We start from the raw sequence: 18,830 nt of genomic DNA, 5'->3' as shown, positions 1-18,830 counted from the left end.
TCTTTCAGTATTTAATTTGCTGTCAAAAGAATCCTGCTTCAAAAATTTAAAGTTAACATATTCTACCTTAGACACTGTATAGAAGAAGCTATGCCAACTGATCCAATGCAGTATACATTTGAAGGTTAAGTAATTGCAGGTCTCAGCTAATCCGGTGTAATCTTCTCTTACTGAATGGCTGTCTACATTCACCATCATAGCCCACAGCGAGAGTGTTTAGGAACAAAGGATTTTAGAATTTTGGAAATATCCACTGTGCTGGAAGGAAGTCATGTATCTGATTGCTGCTGTCTGCATCATGATGAGCTTTTGGGAAGAAGTGGATAGTTTTTGTCCTTCTCAATGCACTTGTATTTATCATGGCAGAAGTGACGGCACTGGAACAAGGTAGGCTGTTTTTCATGGCAAATGTTAGGCCATTATTTAGCTATGAAATTTGAACAGCAAACTCTGAAATGCAAATTGTGGCACTTCATTTGGGTAGCAAATTGTCACTATCCTGCATTGCTATATCAGGGTTTTGTATTTTTGCCACAGCCTTCTTGTGAATGAAATGTGTGAGCCAAGGTAAGTCACCGTGAAATCTTAATTTACAGTATACAGCAGTTAGATGTCTGAAATGGCATGGAAAAGAAATGTGTCTGCAATGCATACCTTTGAACAATGCTGGTACTTTGAAGCCTAACATACGTAGGCTGATGATGGAGAAGTTTTTCATTGAATATTTTTGTATTACGATTAAACTATCTAGCCAACGGCAGCACTGGACTGAATCCTGGCTGCTATATGGCATGAGGGAACATTGGTGACCCTCAGCACCCAGGGGTCATTTTGTAGAAAAATAGGTGGTGGAACTCATCCAATAATTGTTATGCAGCTGCACCTACTATTCAGTGGACAAGGTGGGGAGGAGGAGGGGGAACCATCAGAAAGGTTCAGGAGCTGCACTCCTGTGAGCCTCTCCTGAATTCAAGGCCTGGCCAGAAAATAAATAAAAATGGTGCCAAAAGAATCCCACTATCTTGCCAATTTTTGACATTTTTTCTGGCTTAATTATTTAGTAGGGAAGCCTCATTTGACAACAAAAAAAATGAATATATTCTGAACTCTGAGAGCCTTCGTTTCAAGGACAGCTCTGTGAGAGCTATGGCTGACTCAAAGCCATTCTAGCAAGTGGAGGAGTGGGGAATCAAACCCAGTTCTCCCAGATAAGTTTGCACCAACTGAGACTCAAAGATTCAGAGTGAAAGACGCAATATAAATCCAATATCATCATCTTTGTGAAAGCAGTTTTGTGCACTAATTTTGCTGTTTCTCCCTTGGAAACACATAACTGGCAGGAGGGAGAGTGACATAGCATGGAGTCCTCCACTGTCAACAAATGAATAGGCAGATTATTCTTCAGTTTCTGGATTAGGGCCAATTTTTCTAAATTGATGCCAGGTGAATTGGTGGGGGGGATGTGTTGATGTGTTTTGTGTTCCCACAACAGCTATCTGCAGTTGTGATATGGACACTTTGTGAAAGCCTATTTCAGCTTGTAGGTTTTCCCTCACTGGAGTCAGGCCAAGGATTTCAAATCTTGAAGTAGCTTCATCAAAAGGATGCTGATATAATTTTTATTGCACATTTTATGCTCAGTTGATTGTACCCAGTGTGTGATTGAAAGCATGGATGGGTACAGTTGATGTAAAAAACCACAAAAAAAGAATGCTTTTAAATTGACAATTCAACACTTGAAGTAAAACTTCCCAGCTTCAGGGAAAATAATGAGGACACTTCCATTACCAGAGCATGTGAAAATTGTCACTCTAGGACTTCGTTACATTTCCCACCCCCAACCAGCTCTAAAGAATTATGAAAGTTTTGACTTCATTTTTGCATGCTGTGTCTAATCTTTCCAAATGCACTGGCTGGAAAGAATAAAATGTGAATTCAAGTCAAAACAGAAGTTTGCAATCTTCCCTTCAAAAATGCTTGTAAATTCATATGCTATTGTTCCTCATGTACAGTTTTATAGTACGCATTCAGACAGCCATAGTTTTTATAGTGGCTCTTGTGTTTGTACAGAATTATTGTTAAGGTTTTATTTTCACCATTTCTTGATATAATCCTTTGGTGACCTCATTAGGATTTCTCTGGAGCAAGTGGGTTGAGACTTGTGGAATTAGTCATTGTATACTGAACCTGCCATGTGTTGCAGCTTCCATAAGAAGCCACTATAGCCTCCTAACCTTTGAGTCCTATGTGGAGGCGGACAGCATAATCCTCCACAATATGTTGAGAAGATAAAATGTAATGCCTAGCTGTTGCTTAAATGTGTGTTTTATTGCACTAACAATAACAGATGTCCTGAGGATGTGGCATGCTGAGAGAAACGTTTGTATGAAAATTGGATTTAACTGAGCTGTCTGCTGCCTGTGCTATTGAATTCTGCACTGGAACAGCAATCTCTGAACAGAGTAACAAGCAGAAATGTAGGCTGTGAGTTACGTAGAAATACTTGCTCAGTTATATGATTTTATTCTGCCTTTCCTCCAAAGAATTTAGGATGGCTGGCACATGAAGTTCCTCTATTTTGTCCTCACAATTCCTAGTCTGGTTCTATCTATTCACTATAGCACTCTGGCTCTCTATGTGCTTTTTGATATATCTATAGTCTCTGTTTTCATAGGATAACCATGTTATTCTTTAGCTGGAAAACAAAAAAGGAGTCTCATTAGCATCATAAAGGTTGCCCCTGCTTGTGGCATTTGGTAGGATGAGTTCACACAAACAGTAGGTAGGATGAGTTCAGTTTGGCAGGATGAGTTCACACAAACTTGGAAGTGACATCATCACATTGCTGACTTTGTGTGATGACAATCTGGTTTTTGAGCTAACTCTATGGTTTTGTAATGGAGTCAAAACATTTCAATGGTGCTACTATAACACTATAGCATTCACTTTAGAACATTCAAACAAAAGCGCCCAAGGCAGATCGCATGGTGACAAAGTGTGTTGTGGGCATTTTAAACAGCACACCACAGTGATTCAGAAGTGCAGTGAAGGGGTAGAAAACAGAAGAAAGCAGCTTCCCTCAAAAGTGGCTCAACCATGCTTTGCTGACTTGACACAAGTGGCTTTGTACGAACAAGAAAATACATTCTGCTAGCAGCCAGTTACTGAAACTGGCCTGTTGGAAATGACAAAAAATTAATTAGCAACCAGTTACTAAAACGGAATACAAAGGCAGTTTGAAAACTTTTAAACTGGCTTCTCACATCAACAGTGGCAACTGTTATGAATGGCAAACAATGTTGTTTGGCCAAGTGTGGTTTCCTTCCATGCATGTACATTACTTGTACTTGGATCAAGGCACAAAGTCTTTACTGCCAGATTGCTCAACAGATTCAACATCGTCTTTGCAGTCCCAGTCATCAAAGTCTAAATGGTTTGGTTAAGACTGAATGCAATATAAAGCGCCATGCACTGCTTACCAGCATTTATTAGTGGAGATTGACACAGTGGGCAAAATCAACAGATTAATAGTTATCTCTTTGTTCATTATTAGATCTGTGCTGTGTAATGATCCTGATATGTTTGAGATCCCTGTAAATGTTCCCGTGGACACCGTAAAACTCCGGATAGAAAAGACAGTGATACGAAAGATTCCAACAGAAGCCTTTTACTACTTGGTAGATCTCAAATACTTGTGGCTCACCTACAACAGTGTGGCTAGCATTGATACCAGCAGCTTTTATAATTTAAAGCAGTTGCATGAGTTGCGTCTTGATGGGAATTTGCTGTCAAGTTTCCCTTGGGAATCTTTGGCTGAAATGCCCAATTTACGAACTCTTGATTTGCACAACAATAAAGTGACCAGCATACCCGCTGAGGCCGGAAAATATCTGAGAAACCTCACTTACCTAGACATATCCAGCAACAAATTAATCACCTTGCCGTCAGACCTCATGGATATTTGGCCTCCTTTTTCTGAAGCAGCATCGCCCAGATACATCGACTCAACAACCCAGAGGGTCATATTAGGTAAGTCTGTGAATACTTTGAATTTCTTCCTTTGAATTTTGCCGGCTGAAGAGTTCCTAGGGGAATTCCTGGCCTATGAGATGATGCAACTGCCACTTTCTTCCTTTGTTGAAAAAGAGTGCTGGCTATACTTTTTACTATATTTGCTTAGTTTTATTGAGGTGGATCCTACCACTCTCTCACCACTTTACTGAACCTTCCACCGGCTTGAGTTTGAAGGCTTCCTCTGGTCCAAGGAGTCTCCCTCCATCTTAAGTGGTTCTTTGGTTGGAGAAAATGCCACTTAAGTTGGACAAATGGTCCTTGGAGGATGGTTAGATCCACCCCTGTTGTTGTTGTTGATTATGATGATAAATTAACAACAGCAATAATGTATTTAGTACATCTTTATTGTGCTCTTGCTCTAAGGATGATACATGTCTCAGGATAACATATATAATTCTCCCTTCACTCTTTTATCCACACAACAGTTGGATGTGGTATGCTCAGCTGAGTTTCTGGCCAAAAGTCTCCCAGTGAACTTCATGGTAGAATGGGAATTTGTACTTGGAGTCAGTGTTCCCTCTAAGCTGTGTTAACATGTGCTAGCTCACCGATTTTTAGCCTCCAGCTCACACATTTTTGTTGTAGCTCAGGAAAAATGGCCGCAGAGCACAATAATTTATGCAGTAGCTCACAACTTTAATGCCAGTAGCTCACAAAGTAGATTTTTTTGCTCACAAGTCTCTGAAGCTTAGAGGTAATATTGCTTGGAGTCCCTAGATCCTGGCCTGAACCTCTAAACACTAAACCACACTGGTTCTCAGGCTTCTTCTCATGTGAATTGAATATCTTAACATTATACTGTAAGCATAAACCAAGTAGCTGAATAGTTTTTGTACACCATTGTTCTACAATGGTCTGTGGTGGACCCCATGATTTCTACAGTTATTTCTATTTATGATTTCTATTTATTTCATTAATTCCCTGCCTTGGTCTCCAGTGGGGACCCAAAGTGGCTTTCCTCCTTCTCCTCTCCTCCATTTTATCCTCATAACAAGCCTCTGAGGTAGGTTAAGCTGAGAGTGTGTGAGTGGCCCAAGTTTACCCTTCAAGCTTTCCTTGCAGAATGGGGATCTGAACCTGGGTCTCCCAAATCCTAATCTCTAACCACTCTAAGCACTATGGCACAAAAAGGAAACTCAAGAGAGGGCACTGTTCCTTTAGAGTCTGAACTGAACACCAACTTTGACTATATCCTCTGTTTAGAGGACTTTAAATATTCTCCTTTCAATGACAGCTTGATTGTTCTCTCTAACTGCCTTCTTTCACTTAGTTTGCTTATTTGGACCCGTTCAGCTGAACCCAATGAATAATAATTTCCCCATCACCGCTGATAATAAGGAATAAATATCAAGCGCAATCCTTGCAAATTTATGTGGCTTTTCATACACCTTTAGAAATTTTATTTTCTAGAAAGTTAATTCATTTCTACTTCTCAACTAACAATCAACAGCAGAAGTTTGGGAAATAACCCATTTTACATGCAATATTTCAAACCTGAAAGGTTATGTGGCACACATTGCCCTGTTAAGAACCCAACCATTCACTTAATTGGGAATGTCAGGAATTCATGATTAGGGTATCCTTTCTTCTCCTGTTTCCCCTATTTAGGGTTGTCGGCCCCAGGTGGGGGCAGAGGATCCCCCAGTTTGAAGGCCCTCCTCCCACTTCAGGGTCATCAGAAAGCGTGGGGGGGGAGCATGAAATGTCTGCTGGGTAATCCATTATTCCCTATGGAGACTGATTCCCATAGAGTATAACAGAGAATTGATCTGCTAGTATCTATCTATTTATTTATTTCATTCGATTTATATCCCGCCCTACCCCACCGAAGCGGGCTCAGGGCGGCTCTGGGGGTGCTATTTTTTGAGGTAGAGGCACCTATTTTTCAGCAGAGCATCCAATGCCTCTCCCCAAAACACCCTCCAAGATTTGAAAGGATTGGACCAGGGGTTCCAATTCTAGGACCCCCCCCCCAAAGAAGGTGCCCCTATCCTTCATTATTTCCAGTGGAGGAAAGACATTTAAAAGGAGTGTGGTCCCTTTAAATGTGATGGCCAGAATTCCCTTTGGAGTTCAATTATGTTTGTCACAACCTTGTTCCTGGCTCCACCCCAATATCTCCTGGCTCCACCCCCAAAGTCCTCAAATATTTCTTGAATTGGACTTGGCAACCCTACCCCTATAGTTTCTGAATTTTTCTGCCTGGCCCTTTAGCAATATCCTGCCCTGCAAAGATTAAAGCCATTACATAAATGCACTGATAAATGATTGAGGCCAATTCCTCATCTTGGTTTCCTTACCAAAACCATTCCCTGCAATGTCTTCTGGTAATGCACCCCTGTACATTTTCAACTGAGAGGGGAGGAAAGGTAAAATGAGGATGGAGTTATGCAACAGCCCCTCTATGGTCTTCTACTGCTGGTAGGCTTTTCAGAAATGGTGGAAGAATCTGCAGATTTGTTGCTAGGCGAAGACTTCTCATGTCATTCTCCCTCCTGCTTGAGACCCTCCTGAAAGTGGCTCCTGGTAAGACTAGTCACTAAGCAGGGACTTAGCATCTGGTTCCATTCCTCTATATTATGCCACATCCTGACCATGAACACATAAATAAGGCTTCATATAAAGTCCTTAGGAAGAATTTTATTTACTTTCTAAACAATTGGAAATGTTTTATTTACTTACTAACTATATGTATAGCTTATCTTTCTCACTGAGACTAAAGGTAAGTTACAGGATAAAAGCAATGTGCTCATGTGCTAGCAATGAACAGTTCTATAGTACATATTTTATTAAACAATGTGAACAACCAACTGCCTAAGGCAAGATATACAATAAACAATGTGGTAAGTGCAGGGCTTTTTTGTGGAAGGAACTCCTTTGCATATTAGGCCAGAGACTCTTGATGCAGCCAATCCTCCAAGAGCTTTACAGTAGGTGCTCAGAGGATTGGCTACATCAAGGGTGTGTGGTCTAATATGCAAAGGACTTCCTGCTACAAAAAAAGCCCTAGGTAAGTGGAATTACAAAGGTAGTGAACAATGCAGAATAATACCTAGAATAAGAATTGCAATATATGTAATCCTATTCAACTATAATTGCAACCTCCTGAACTGTTCCATTCTGCTACAATTCTAACCTCTTCATTAAAATGTTCCTCTGAACATAATTGCTTTGCACCTGTTGTGAGTGACAGAGGTGTGGGAGTCTTTCTGACCTTGTTCAGTATGGTGGGAGTTGTCAATCATGACCATTGGTAAGGTGGCAGCTTCAGATGGCAATGCTCTGATGAGTAAAGGCATTACAAGTGTGTTTTGTCTTTATCTTCTTCTGTTGTAATTACTGCATGTGTCAAGTGGACATTGGTACATGCTAAAGATGGATGCATGTTGGAAGCAAATTTATTTTTAGACTCTTCAGTCCAAGCTCCTCTGAATGTTATTAGGTCAAAAGATAGAGCATGAAGACGATTAGTAGCAGACTGTTAACAAATATTGGCAGCATATCAGCATATTATAAAGATTCTGATAGGATACCAATTACTGGACAAATGTTTGCTTCCTATCCCAATCAAGTTGTTTCTGATGAGCTGGATCCTGAAAATATTCTGCTACTTAGAATACTAAGTGCATAGTGGAAGTGCTGGCAATACTACAAATGAACTATTTTTCTATTTAAGGTTTGCAGGACAATCCATGGTACTGTGACTGTCGGATTTCAAAGCTCATTGAATTTTCCAAAATTGTGGATACCACAGTCGTGCTTTTGGATCCTCTTGTGGCTTGTAGTGGACCCGAGAGCCTGGCTGGAATCTTGTTTCAAAGAGCAGAACTGGAACATTGTTTAAAACCATCAGTCATGACTTCAGCCACAAAAATTACCTCACCTCTGGGAAGCAATGTTCTGCTACGCTGTGATGCCACAGGATATCCCACTCCTCAACTTACTTGGGTTAGATCAGACAACATACCAGTAAACTATACAGGTATTGAACCATTCTTAAGGGAAAAAGTGGGGGTAGACAGAAGTGGTTCTTCTTCATGTTTAGAGATGAACTGTTGAATAATCAGACCAGCAATGGAAAACCCATAAGGCTATACTCTCTTGCCAGAGATGTTCTATCTTTAGTCCAAATTTTATGAAAACATATTTATCTATCTAGTGTATTTTCATCCACCATGCAAAGTAGTTTTGAAATGGAGGGAACTGTCAGAAGAAGTTTGGGATATGGTCTGGGTGGGTGGGTGTTCTATTGTCCAAAGTAAACTAGTCAAAAACGTCATATAGTATACTGAGGCAATTGATATTCTAGAATCAATATTCTATTCAGGTAATAAGAGATGAGCCAATAACTCTTCTAAGATGGCACCTTCCACAAGCTTCTTTTGTAAAAGGACTTTTATTTAAAATGTAATTTAAAATATTATCCCCAATTAATTGATTATTCTTCCCTTTTTAATAAATCTAACCAATTAATTGGCTAAATGTTGCAGTTCTATTTATTCTAAAGACTCATAACAATAAAACATAGTCCAAGCAAGCACACCACCATACAGCATTTTGTTTCAGTATCTCTACCTTTCTATGTTTAAAATAGGCCAAACTAGCCTGTGTTGAGTAAGAATTACCACTAGGTGACAAGGCAGAGTAGCTTTTGTAAATCATAGGAGAGTTTGTTCAGGTGCTTTTCTATTCAAGCCAGCACACCTCATGGGACTAACAGGATAATTTCCCTGTTTAAAAATGGAGAGCAGGAGTCCTTTGTGTAGTACCTGCAGGCACCATCTTTTCTGGTGGCCATCTGATGGGTAAGGCCAGGGTGGCTGCTGCCCAGCAAGGCTTCTGAATGGCCCTTGGAAAGATGACTGATTGTACAGCTCAAGGTAACGTTATTTTGGTGACAACTGTCATTACAATGTTTTGATTCTGTCTTTCACTCCTCTTTCCCAGAGTTTGTTTATAAATTACTCATTTTGTTGGCTGTACTTGGGCTTCCTCTGTGCATGTGTGTGGCTTTATCTTCTATTATGGCCAGTTTGTGGTGGAAAAATGAAGGAAGAGCAGGTGCCAATCCCCGTGAAATGGGCAGAGCTCTAGCAGAGAGCACATAAGGCCGTGTGTGTGTGTGTGTTCATGTTCTGTCTCTGGAAGCTGAGGAGCTGTGGGGCTGCTTCTGGTGGAATTGATCCTTCCTTACCCACAGAGGGGTGAGTCTGGTAGTTGGGTCAGGGAGCTCTGTTGATTTCTGGCTGGCTGTGAGTTTTGCCCTGTATTAATTGTCGCAGGTTTGTAACCTTTCTCCTGTTTACTTACTTGATATAACATTTGCTTAATAAACCAGTTCTTGTTCACTTTGCCTATTTTCTTCATGCCTCAAATTTGGCCATGTGTCAGGTAGGATTACCAGCCTCCAGGTGGGGCCTGGAGATCTCCCATTTTTACAAACTGGAGAGCCAGTTTGGTGTAGTGGTTAAGTGTGCGGACTCTTATCTGGGAGAACCGGGTTTGATTCCCCACTCCTCCACTTGCACCTGCTAGCATGGCCTTGGGTCAGCCATAGCCCTGGCAGAGGTTGTCCTTGAAAGGGCAGCTGCTGTGTGAGAGCCCTCTCCAGCCCCACCCACCTCACAGGGTGTCTGTTGCGGGGGAGGAAGGTAAAGGAGATTGTGAGCTGCTCTGAGACTCTTTGGAGTGGAGGGCGGGATATAAATCCAATATCATCATCTTCTTCTTCTACGACTGATCTCCAGCTGGCAGAGAACAGCTCCCCTGGAGAAAACTGCTGCTATGAAGAGTGCACTCTATGGCATTGTACCATGCTGAGGCCCCTCCCCTTCCGAAGCCCCGCCCTCTCCCAGATCCACCCCAAAAGTCTCCAGGTATTTTCCAACACAGACCTGGCAACCCTAACATCAGGACAAGCCTTGACTAAAAAGGGAGCTACTTGGGGACAGGGAGGTGCTCTGGGTTCTCTCTAATAAAGCCCTAGAACCAGAGAGATGGCAGATAGTAAAGGCTCATAGCCTGCTGCAGGCCTGAAGGAAGCAGAGGGCAAAGAGGATGTGCATGAAAGGATAGATCTGTGGAAGGGATGTCCTGCCTGCAGCAACCCACATGGCTCCACGTCATCCAGTGACACCTTATAAATGAGAGTTGAGTCTAAACATCTCACTTTCTCTTTACTGAATGGGGAGGGGGTTGCCAAAACCATAGTTGGCCTAGAGTGCCCGAAAACCTTGGGCCAACCCTGCCTAAGAAAAAGATCCGGTTTGATATATTTGTTGAAAGTGTGGTTGCTTCTTTGTGTTCAGTTTACCATTCTGCCATGTATTTTCTTTCTTTTCCAGTTATTCAAGAAAGTCCAGGCGAGGGCGTTCGGTGGTCCATTATTAGTCTGACAGGCATTTCCTACAGGGATGCTGGTGATTACAGGTGTAAGGCCAAAAATTTGGCTGGACAGTCAGAAGCTTCCGTTACAGTCACTGTTGTCGGTGTTGTCACTACAACACTGTCTCCACAAAAGTATGGAAAGAAGACTGAGGCAGAGCTTCAAAACACAACACAGGAAGATATCAAACTAGAATCCTTAAACACAACCACTTTTTCTCCTACATCAACACTTCCCACAATGACAACAGCAATGGCTACAACTCAAGGTCTTACCACAGAAAATGCCACTGACAAAAAACAGCTGAAGTCTATCCCTGATGGAAGAAAGAATTCCAAGGGAACTGAAATCAGTGGAAATAACAAGCAGGCGGGTGATATTGAGAAGAAAGATAATGATGCAGTAACAGCCACTGAGCAAACGGTTGCAGTAAAAAACCTAAGAGTGATCCCCGAAACTGATGAAAGAGTAACTTTAACGTGGAAAACTGTCAATGCCACAAGCAGCTCTGCTCTGACTGTATTATACTCCAAGTACGGTGAGAAAGACATGCTGCCACTGAGCATAGATCCCAGCAAAAACAAAATCACAATAGATGGCTTGGAGCCCAGTATACAATATATGGCCTGTGTCTGCCCCAAAGGGATTCCTCCCACAAAAGACCAATGCATCATTTTCTCCACTAATGGAACTGGCCTTGAAGATTACTCTCAGATTTCCATTTTGCTGGTGGCTGGTGGTGTAGCATGTGTTATTATTTTGCCCTTGATATTTTTCCTACTATATAAAGTCTTAAAGCTTCACAGGAAACCAAAATCCACCAGGGAAGCTGACCTTGCTAAGGAGACCTATGTCAAATTTGAAACCCTTTCCCTTAAACCGCGGTCTGTGGGGGCAGGTGGAGAGCTTTGGGCTCGTAGGAACACTGGGGAGTCAGAAAGGCTTCTTCTGTGCTCTCGGTCAAGTATGGATTCCCAGATGACCTTCAAAAGTGAAGGTTCAAGGTCAGAGTACTTCTGCTGACTTTTGATATTCAGTGAACGTTCTGAAGCTCTCTGTGGGGGGAAATGTAGCTTCAGTTGTGTGTGACACTGCACCAGTGCCAGTTACAGAAAAAATAAACAATGAATACAACATGGAGTAGAAATCAAGAACTCTTGTGGCGGGCAGGACATGACGAAAGAGAAGAAAAAGATGCCTCTTTCAAAAATGAACATTTTGTGATACTTTGTGATTTTGAAGCAACTCTGCCTGATTTATATTCTAATATCTTTTTATTAATTTCCTTTTTGGGGTTTTTTTAAAAAAATTGTGAACAAAATGTACCTTGTACCCATTGCTACATATTCCTTTGTTTTTTTACACATTAACTTTAGGTAGGGTAGATCTTAACATTCAGCTTTTGCTCAGACAGATTTCTAGACTGCAGTGCCTGAATATATTAAATCACAAATACAGCAGTCCTTCATAGTATATTAAAATCCATTGAAACTGATGGGCTGTCATTCATTCATTTTGTTCTGGATTGGGGCCAAGACGCTGATGACCACAGAGTAAGCATGTGGTCCGAATGGTAGCACACATTTTATGATCTCTGATTGTTGTTAACCAAGGCTCAACTTACCTAAAATCCTTGGGTTTTGGGAAATGATACATAAGCAGTTTACAGAGGGGATATCAGCAACATGATTTTAAGGTAAGGCTTTGTGCATAGTTTTAAAGGGTCTTTTTACAAATAAATGCGCTACTGTGTAGAAGTATGAGGCAGCCACAGCAGGTTTTCATTTTCCACAAAATGTCTAGAAATCCAGGTTAGAAAAAAGAATATAAGAAGCCATGCTTGATCTGACCAAAGAGTCAGTAAATAACTAAATATTATCTTAGATGATATTTACACACATTAAATTTTCGTGTGGGATCCGTTCTTCCCTATTCTTTTGTATAGTACTGTTGAAGGAGTTTATAGGGTTGAACTTACAACTTTGCAGTTCAAAATGGAGTAACATTGTAATTGCTCTGCTAAACCATTCTAGAATAGTACACAGTTGTGGGGCTCTGAAAGTCCAGCCATAAACTGATGCTTAGTACTGAGAAAATTTCAACTTTCATAGCTTACATTGGAACCTCTTGCACAAAAAAGCAATACATTCAGTGAACAAGACTTAGAGAATGTGAGCTTCACATAGGACAAGCAAGAACCAGTGCAATATCTTTGCTTGCTTTGCTAGCTTCATAAGGCAAGGTGGAGGGAGAAGGAGGAGAATAAGAAAAGAGTTGGATTTATACCCCACCCCTCACCCGGAGTCTCAGAGTGGCTTACAGGCTCCTTCCTTTCCTCCACACAACATACCTGTGAGGTAGGTGAGATGAGAGACCTCTTTGAGAACTGCTCTTGAGAGAACAGCTCTGTGAGAACTTTAACTGACCTAAAGCAGTTGCATGTGGAGAATCAAACCTGGTTCTCCAGAATAGAGTCCACTGCTCTTAACCACTGCACCAAACTGGCTCCTTAAAGGTGTCTTTGTTGTTGTTCAGTTGCACAGTCAAGTTCGATTCTTTGTGACCTCATGGACAAAGTCACACCAGGCCCTCCTGTCTTCCACCATCCTCCGAAGTCTGCTCAAATCTGTGTTTGTTACATCAGTAACTTACAGTTCCCGTTATTCCTAACTTGATCCTTCCAGTTATTTATTCCTTATGCCAGTTTAAAACACTTCACTTGATTTTATTTTTCTAATATAACTGGGTAGGATCCAGCACTTCTGTAAGTGAAGCAAGTTCACAGAAGTTATATTTATTGTCTTCCCCTGCCTCAACCCACCACCACTTCAAATGGCACAACTGAAGTTCACGAGACTCTCCTGAACTATAATAGGTAAGATGAGGCACTCAGTATAATCTTTGCCCCTTCATTTTTGTCTGAGTTAAGTTTACAAGCTTAACTCTGCTTGTGCAAGAGAGAAGTCCCTTGATTTTGGCTGATTTCCCCCATGCTGCAGTACTCGTTCCACATGGCATACCATTCTTATACCTTCAGGTCTTTAGAGAGCTGCTGATAGCATGAAAAAGCCAATAGATATATTAAAGTTAGTTTGTAGAAGTGTTCGATCCACTGTCTGGGACCTGATTATGTGTGCCTTTATGAGTAATGCATTCTGCATGTTATGTGTTTATACCTTAGGAGCAGCAGAAGATTTCTGAAGAAAGAAGCATGGACTTGAATGTTACTAACACAGGGGACTCCACTGGATGTGGTACTAGGCTAACTGAAGTCTTGTAAAGGAGTGCTGGCCCAAGAACCTCAGAATACTTTCTCAGGTTGTAGCAGTACAAATGAATACGGTAGTTGGGTTAAGACATTAGTAATCCTTTCCTTTTGTAAACAATACGGATGCAGAATCATACATGTGAGGAAGTGGGTGGCTTGTGGTTAGCAACAAAGTGAGTGGCTTGTGGTTAACACTTGAAGATATTTTGTGTAGGCCAGGCTACTAGCTTATGGCAAAACTGCCCAGCCAATGATGGTCAAAGAAATCTTAACTACATGGGGGGTAGTAAAGGTGCTTTTGAAGAATCCAGTGGCTGCTGGGGAATGTCTGTATGAAGTGGAGGAGCTGGGGACTGATGGGAGACAGAGGGGACCATGCTGCAGAAGCTGCTGAGCATTCCTGATCTGAAGTCTCTGTTAGCTGTGGTTTTGTTTCAGGAACCTCTTGTCCCTGTAAAGTACTTCCCATTCATCAATTTCTCTCTCATGTAAACATGTAACAAATGGATTTCTACAACTTGCCTCAAACATTTAGTACTTTCTCCCAGACTGTCAGCAAAATAAATGAATGGTCAACTGATAGGTTTAGCCAAGACAGCTACAGTCATAAAAGGTAATTAATAGTTCTAAGCAATGGAATAGATTATCTTGCATCAGGGAAAGGCTTCTTGTGTTGAGGGATGGTGCTTTTGTGAGTGGACCTGGATCCATAGGATCCAACCCAAATCTCCACTGGTAGCCTAGGGATTAACCTACTACCTCTTCATATAAATAGTTAAATACACATAGGAACTGAGCGATTCTTTCTCTGAAGAGAGAAAGCAAAGCTAGAGCAGTTCCTCTGGAGAAAATGGCCGCTTTGGAGGATCCATTGTAATTCTGGGAAATCTCCAGGCTCCAGGGTTGGCGGCCCTACTGAGAGTTGAGTGGGTGGGGCATGTTTCCAGGGCTGCTTTGGACTCCCAGTCTACCCCTGCTTCCTTCTGCCAGCCCTAGTTTGGGTGTGCAGACACAAGTGGGAATCACATTGCAATGTCACCATAGAGGTTTTGTTTGTTTTTTGCCACAGATTGGCAGGATTCCTGGAGCATTGTGCAATGTTGTAACATCATTTCTGTTTTCTCATCCAGAAATGATATTGCTGCATTGCATGACCCACTCCTCCCATCCTGTTTGCTCCTGCTGTTCAATAGATCAGCAGTGGGGGCAGGGGATGAAGGGCATCCCTACCCATGGTTTTGCTCAGGGCTTTTTTCGAGCAGGAATGCTGTTCTGGCTGGCTTGGCAAATGAGTTCCTGCTGAGCTTTTTCTACAAAAAAAGAAAAAGCCCTGGTTTTGCTTTACAGATACCAAGGCTTGATAATTTTGTTATTGTTGTTTAGCAATTCCCAAAATGGTCACTGAGATTTCAGAATAGTAGCACAGTGGCATGTCTACAGGATGTTGTTTCTACACCTTCAGGTGTAGTTTCTATTATATGGGTGAGTTTTAATCTCCCAATGTACTTTTTTTCAATTTCAGATTTTTCTGCAAACCTGGAACTTTCTTCAGGTTGTTAGAGGAATCCTACCTGTTTGTTCTTGATCCCATTTAATAGATTTTTTTTTTTGTCCATACACTATGGACTGGTTCAGAATTAGATATATGACGTGAAATCACCATTGAGTGACATTAGAAAGGCAAAAAGATCTAGCGGAGAGAAACGGGGGAGAGCTGTGCCCAAAGCCATGAATTCACAGGTTCTCATCAAGGGCTTAATGAGAAAACTACCTTGCCAGGCGTGATACAATTTAATTTCTCTTACTGCCCTTACAGTAATGGAGCAATTAGATTAAGCACACAGAAGGTTACTATGCACAAATGTAAACACCAAGTAAACAGTTTCATGGGGTTGCTTTTCCAGGCTAGGCTAGAGGGTGATGCCCTTAATCAGTATTTCATGCTGTTTGTTTTTCAAATGTCAAGTCCACTTGCTTTTGTCAGTTTAAGTTAATAGAGCCAACATTCCCAGGGATGGGTTCATGTACAGCTGTGTGGCATCTTGTGGGTGCTGCTAGGGTCACCAGCTGCTGTGTGATTCCAATCTAATTCTCTTAATAGTAAACAACATTTATGGGAAGAATACTAACTAACAAATTCATTTAAACACCTATTTAGATATAAACAATTCAAGCCAGCAGAGACTTTCAAATGCTATTCAGGTTTCTGATGTAAATCTGTAATGCTTATACTGGAAAGGTGGAAAGTTTTTTTATGGATTCTTTCATTGGTCTGTTTTTAATAGCTTGTGTTTATGCTGTTGTGTTTTACTTTACTGTGCTGTTTTATTTGTGAACCACCTCAAGTGAGTCTCTGGAGAGGCAGCGTGTACATTTTCTAAAGAAATACAGGAAGAAGCAGGTGTCAATCAGGATAAATTGGTTTTAGGAGGCTCAAGTGTGTTAGTCAAGGGGCACTGATTGGAAATCCATGTTCCAGAACTTCTGAAACCCCTTATAAGTTCTCTCTTGGTTGCAGTGTGATCTATCTTGGGGCTACACTCCCCTCCCACCATTTTTAATGTGGCATATGGTCCCAATACATATGCTACATTGCTGTGCATAAATAGACCACAGCAAAGCTGCAAGAGCAAGGGGAGGGAATCATGTATTTGATTTAGCGTTTATTACAACAAAGTTTTCTTGCATTGCCCCTCCCCCCCAGAACTATTGCTTGCTTCAATGAGGAAATATACATATTTTCCCCATCATTTCCAAGGGGTACTTGAGGTCACGAAAATGGTACAGGGGAGAAAGGCTACCTTGTACAATAAACTTCATCCAAATCGATGGTCCCTCAGCTGATATTTACAAATAATATAAGTTTTGGGCCACAGGGTCACAGATCTTCCACCTTATTTAAGCTTAAAAAAGTTTAAATGTGACTGGAATACTCCCATCCTTTAAAAAGAAAGTTCACATTTTTCGAATGCTTAGTTCTGCATCTGTCACCAAATTATTTTTCTTGCACCATGTATTTGGGGATTCAGGTAATGTAGGATTCACAGGTTCCAATCCCAACTCATCCAGAACTCACTGGGTGGCCTTGGACCTATCAATTATCTTACCGTCTAGCCCAGTGTTTCCCAAAATGGGCAATATTGCCCCCTGGGGGGCTCTGGAACTATCCAGGGGGGTGGTAATAGCCTTGGGTGCAATTGGGGGTGGTGGTGAATAAAAATAAGGGGGCAGTGGAAGCATAGAGGGAGAAGAGAAGAGAAGTGGGTGGGAGGTGTCAAAACATCATGGGTCCAGAATTTCTAATTTAGAGAAAAATTCCAATTAACAAAAATAGAGGGTTCCTTTTGGTCTGCTACTTATTGCGAATTCACCCAATTAGACTAGTAATGAGGACAAGAACTCCATCCAATTAAAATATACGAAGGATGCAGTTTATTTACAAGACAGAATAAAAAAATAGAGGTGTACAGACAAACAAGAAACAAATAAACCAATAATCTTACTAGTCTATCCTAGCCAATACTTGTTACAGCTAGCAGCTTCTCGAGGTTGCTTGCAGTTTCTCTCTCAGCAATACAGTTTAAATCAGGCCAGTGGAAACACTGAGGCAATTGCACAAACCTCTCTGAAGAGTTCCAACCTGTGGCTTTCTCCTCACAAAGTTTTCTGCAGAGCGTCAAACTTCTTACAGTCCTCTGGTTACCAGTTGATTACTTCTGTTGATTTCAGCCAACTGCAGTGCCCCAGACACAGTGCCCCCTTACTCCCCCTTCCCATGTGGCACGATCGTGCCAGCCAGCAGGCAAGCCGAGAGCCCTGGGTGGGTTTTTTTGCAGGGCAAACGTTGCCTGCACTTGTCAAAGGCTTCCAAGGAAGCCTCTGAAGAACGCCCCATTTTACTGCTCCTTGCTGCATTTGGGTTAAAAGTGGCTGGATGGTGGCACCTTCCTATTGCACTCGTTGGAGCTGACGAGCACAATGGGAAGGTGCTGCCCACCCAGCTGCTTTCAATTTGAAAGCAGCAGGTAGCAGTAAAACTGGGCACTCTTTGGAGGTTTCCTTTGAGGGCTCCGACAAGCACAGACGTTTGCCCTGTGAAGAAAAGTGGCATTGCACTAGCACTTGTGTGTACCACCCAGGGCTCTGAGCTTGCCTGCTGGCTGGCGTGATGACATCATCATTGACATGCGAATAATATCCCCCCTTAGGAGCACATGGCGGGGGGGGGGTACGGGGGGTTCTGCCTAGGGTGGTAGAACCCTTAACACCAGCGCTGGTCTTCTCTTCCTCTTCTTGAGTTTTGATCCTGTACTAATCCATTTATATCCCTGACTGGCTATCAAAGTGCTAGAAATGTGTAACCAATCATTGGTACAAAACACCAATTTAGCTGGGCCCATCTAGATCTTCTCCTGTCAAATACCTGTCAAACTACATGGCCTCCTGTCAGTTGGAATTGAAATTTAAAAAATTCTCTGTGAATGCGGATGTTACTATAATTGATTTTATAAAATAATTTTAGAATTTCACACTTCAAAGTGTCTTCTTTACAACATCTTTGTTTACTCTGTGTGCAAATATTTCACTGCATCTTTTAGTGCATTTCTTGAAGGTAGATTTCCAGGGGGGTGCTGAGTAATTTTTTTTCTGAAAAGGGGGCGTTAGGCTCCTCTGGTCTAGCGTATTCCACCAGATTGGTAGAAGCTAAAATGCCACTCTGCATTCCTATGTAGTGTTACCCCAGTCTTAAACTGCTAATGCTGCCTAGGATTGCACTGTAAAAGCACCTGGAGAAAATACACAGGATACATACAAATTAAAGAACAAATTACACTGCAGAGAACACACAGATTAAATGTTGCTTCAGGTGCTCAAAGGTGTCAGAACACCCAAAGCATCATGCAGATACTTACAGATATTGGGATCATTGGGGGATGGGGTGGAACAGGCTATTAACTGGCGGTGATAGAAGAGCTGCACTTCCTTGGGAGCTGACAACATTTCTGTTTGCAAACACAAGCTCCACTCAAGCGGCACTAAAGAGGATCTAAAGAGGTGGGGTGAGGCGAGCTAGGGAAATGGAAAGGAACCTTTCTACTATGT

The 18,830-nt window shown here is 41.7% G+C and overlaps 1 protein-coding gene across 1 annotated transcript; it reads left to right on the top strand.

Annotated features, from left to right (window-relative positions):
• The first annotated feature begins 79 nt into the window (after positions 1 to 79).
• LRIT3 (leucine rich repeat, Ig-like and transmembrane domains 3) lies at positions 80 to 11,951 on the top strand. The gene is made up of 4 exons (XM_060246931.1): positions 80 to 387; positions 3,554 to 4,029; positions 7,751 to 8,056; positions 10,419 to 11,951. The coding sequence occupies exons 1-4, from the start codon at positions 272 to 274 to the stop codon at positions 11,480 to 11,482; spliced, it is 1,962 nt and encodes a 653-aa protein (XP_060102914.1). The 5' UTR covers positions 80 to 271; the 3' UTR covers positions 11,483 to 11,951.
• Positions 11,952 to 18,830: the final 6,879 nt, after the last annotated feature.

This window comes from Heteronotia binoei, chromosome 9 (genome assembly GCF_032191835.1).
Source record: "Heteronotia binoei isolate CCM8104 ecotype False Entrance Well chromosome 9, APGP_CSIRO_Hbin_v1, whole genome shotgun sequence".
Classification (NCBI taxonomy): domain Eukaryota; kingdom Metazoa; phylum Chordata; class Lepidosauria; order Squamata; family Gekkonidae; genus Heteronotia; species Heteronotia binoei.
The sequence above is the reverse complement of the archived record's forward strand: the minus strand, read 5'-3'. Positions and strand labels throughout refer to the sequence as shown.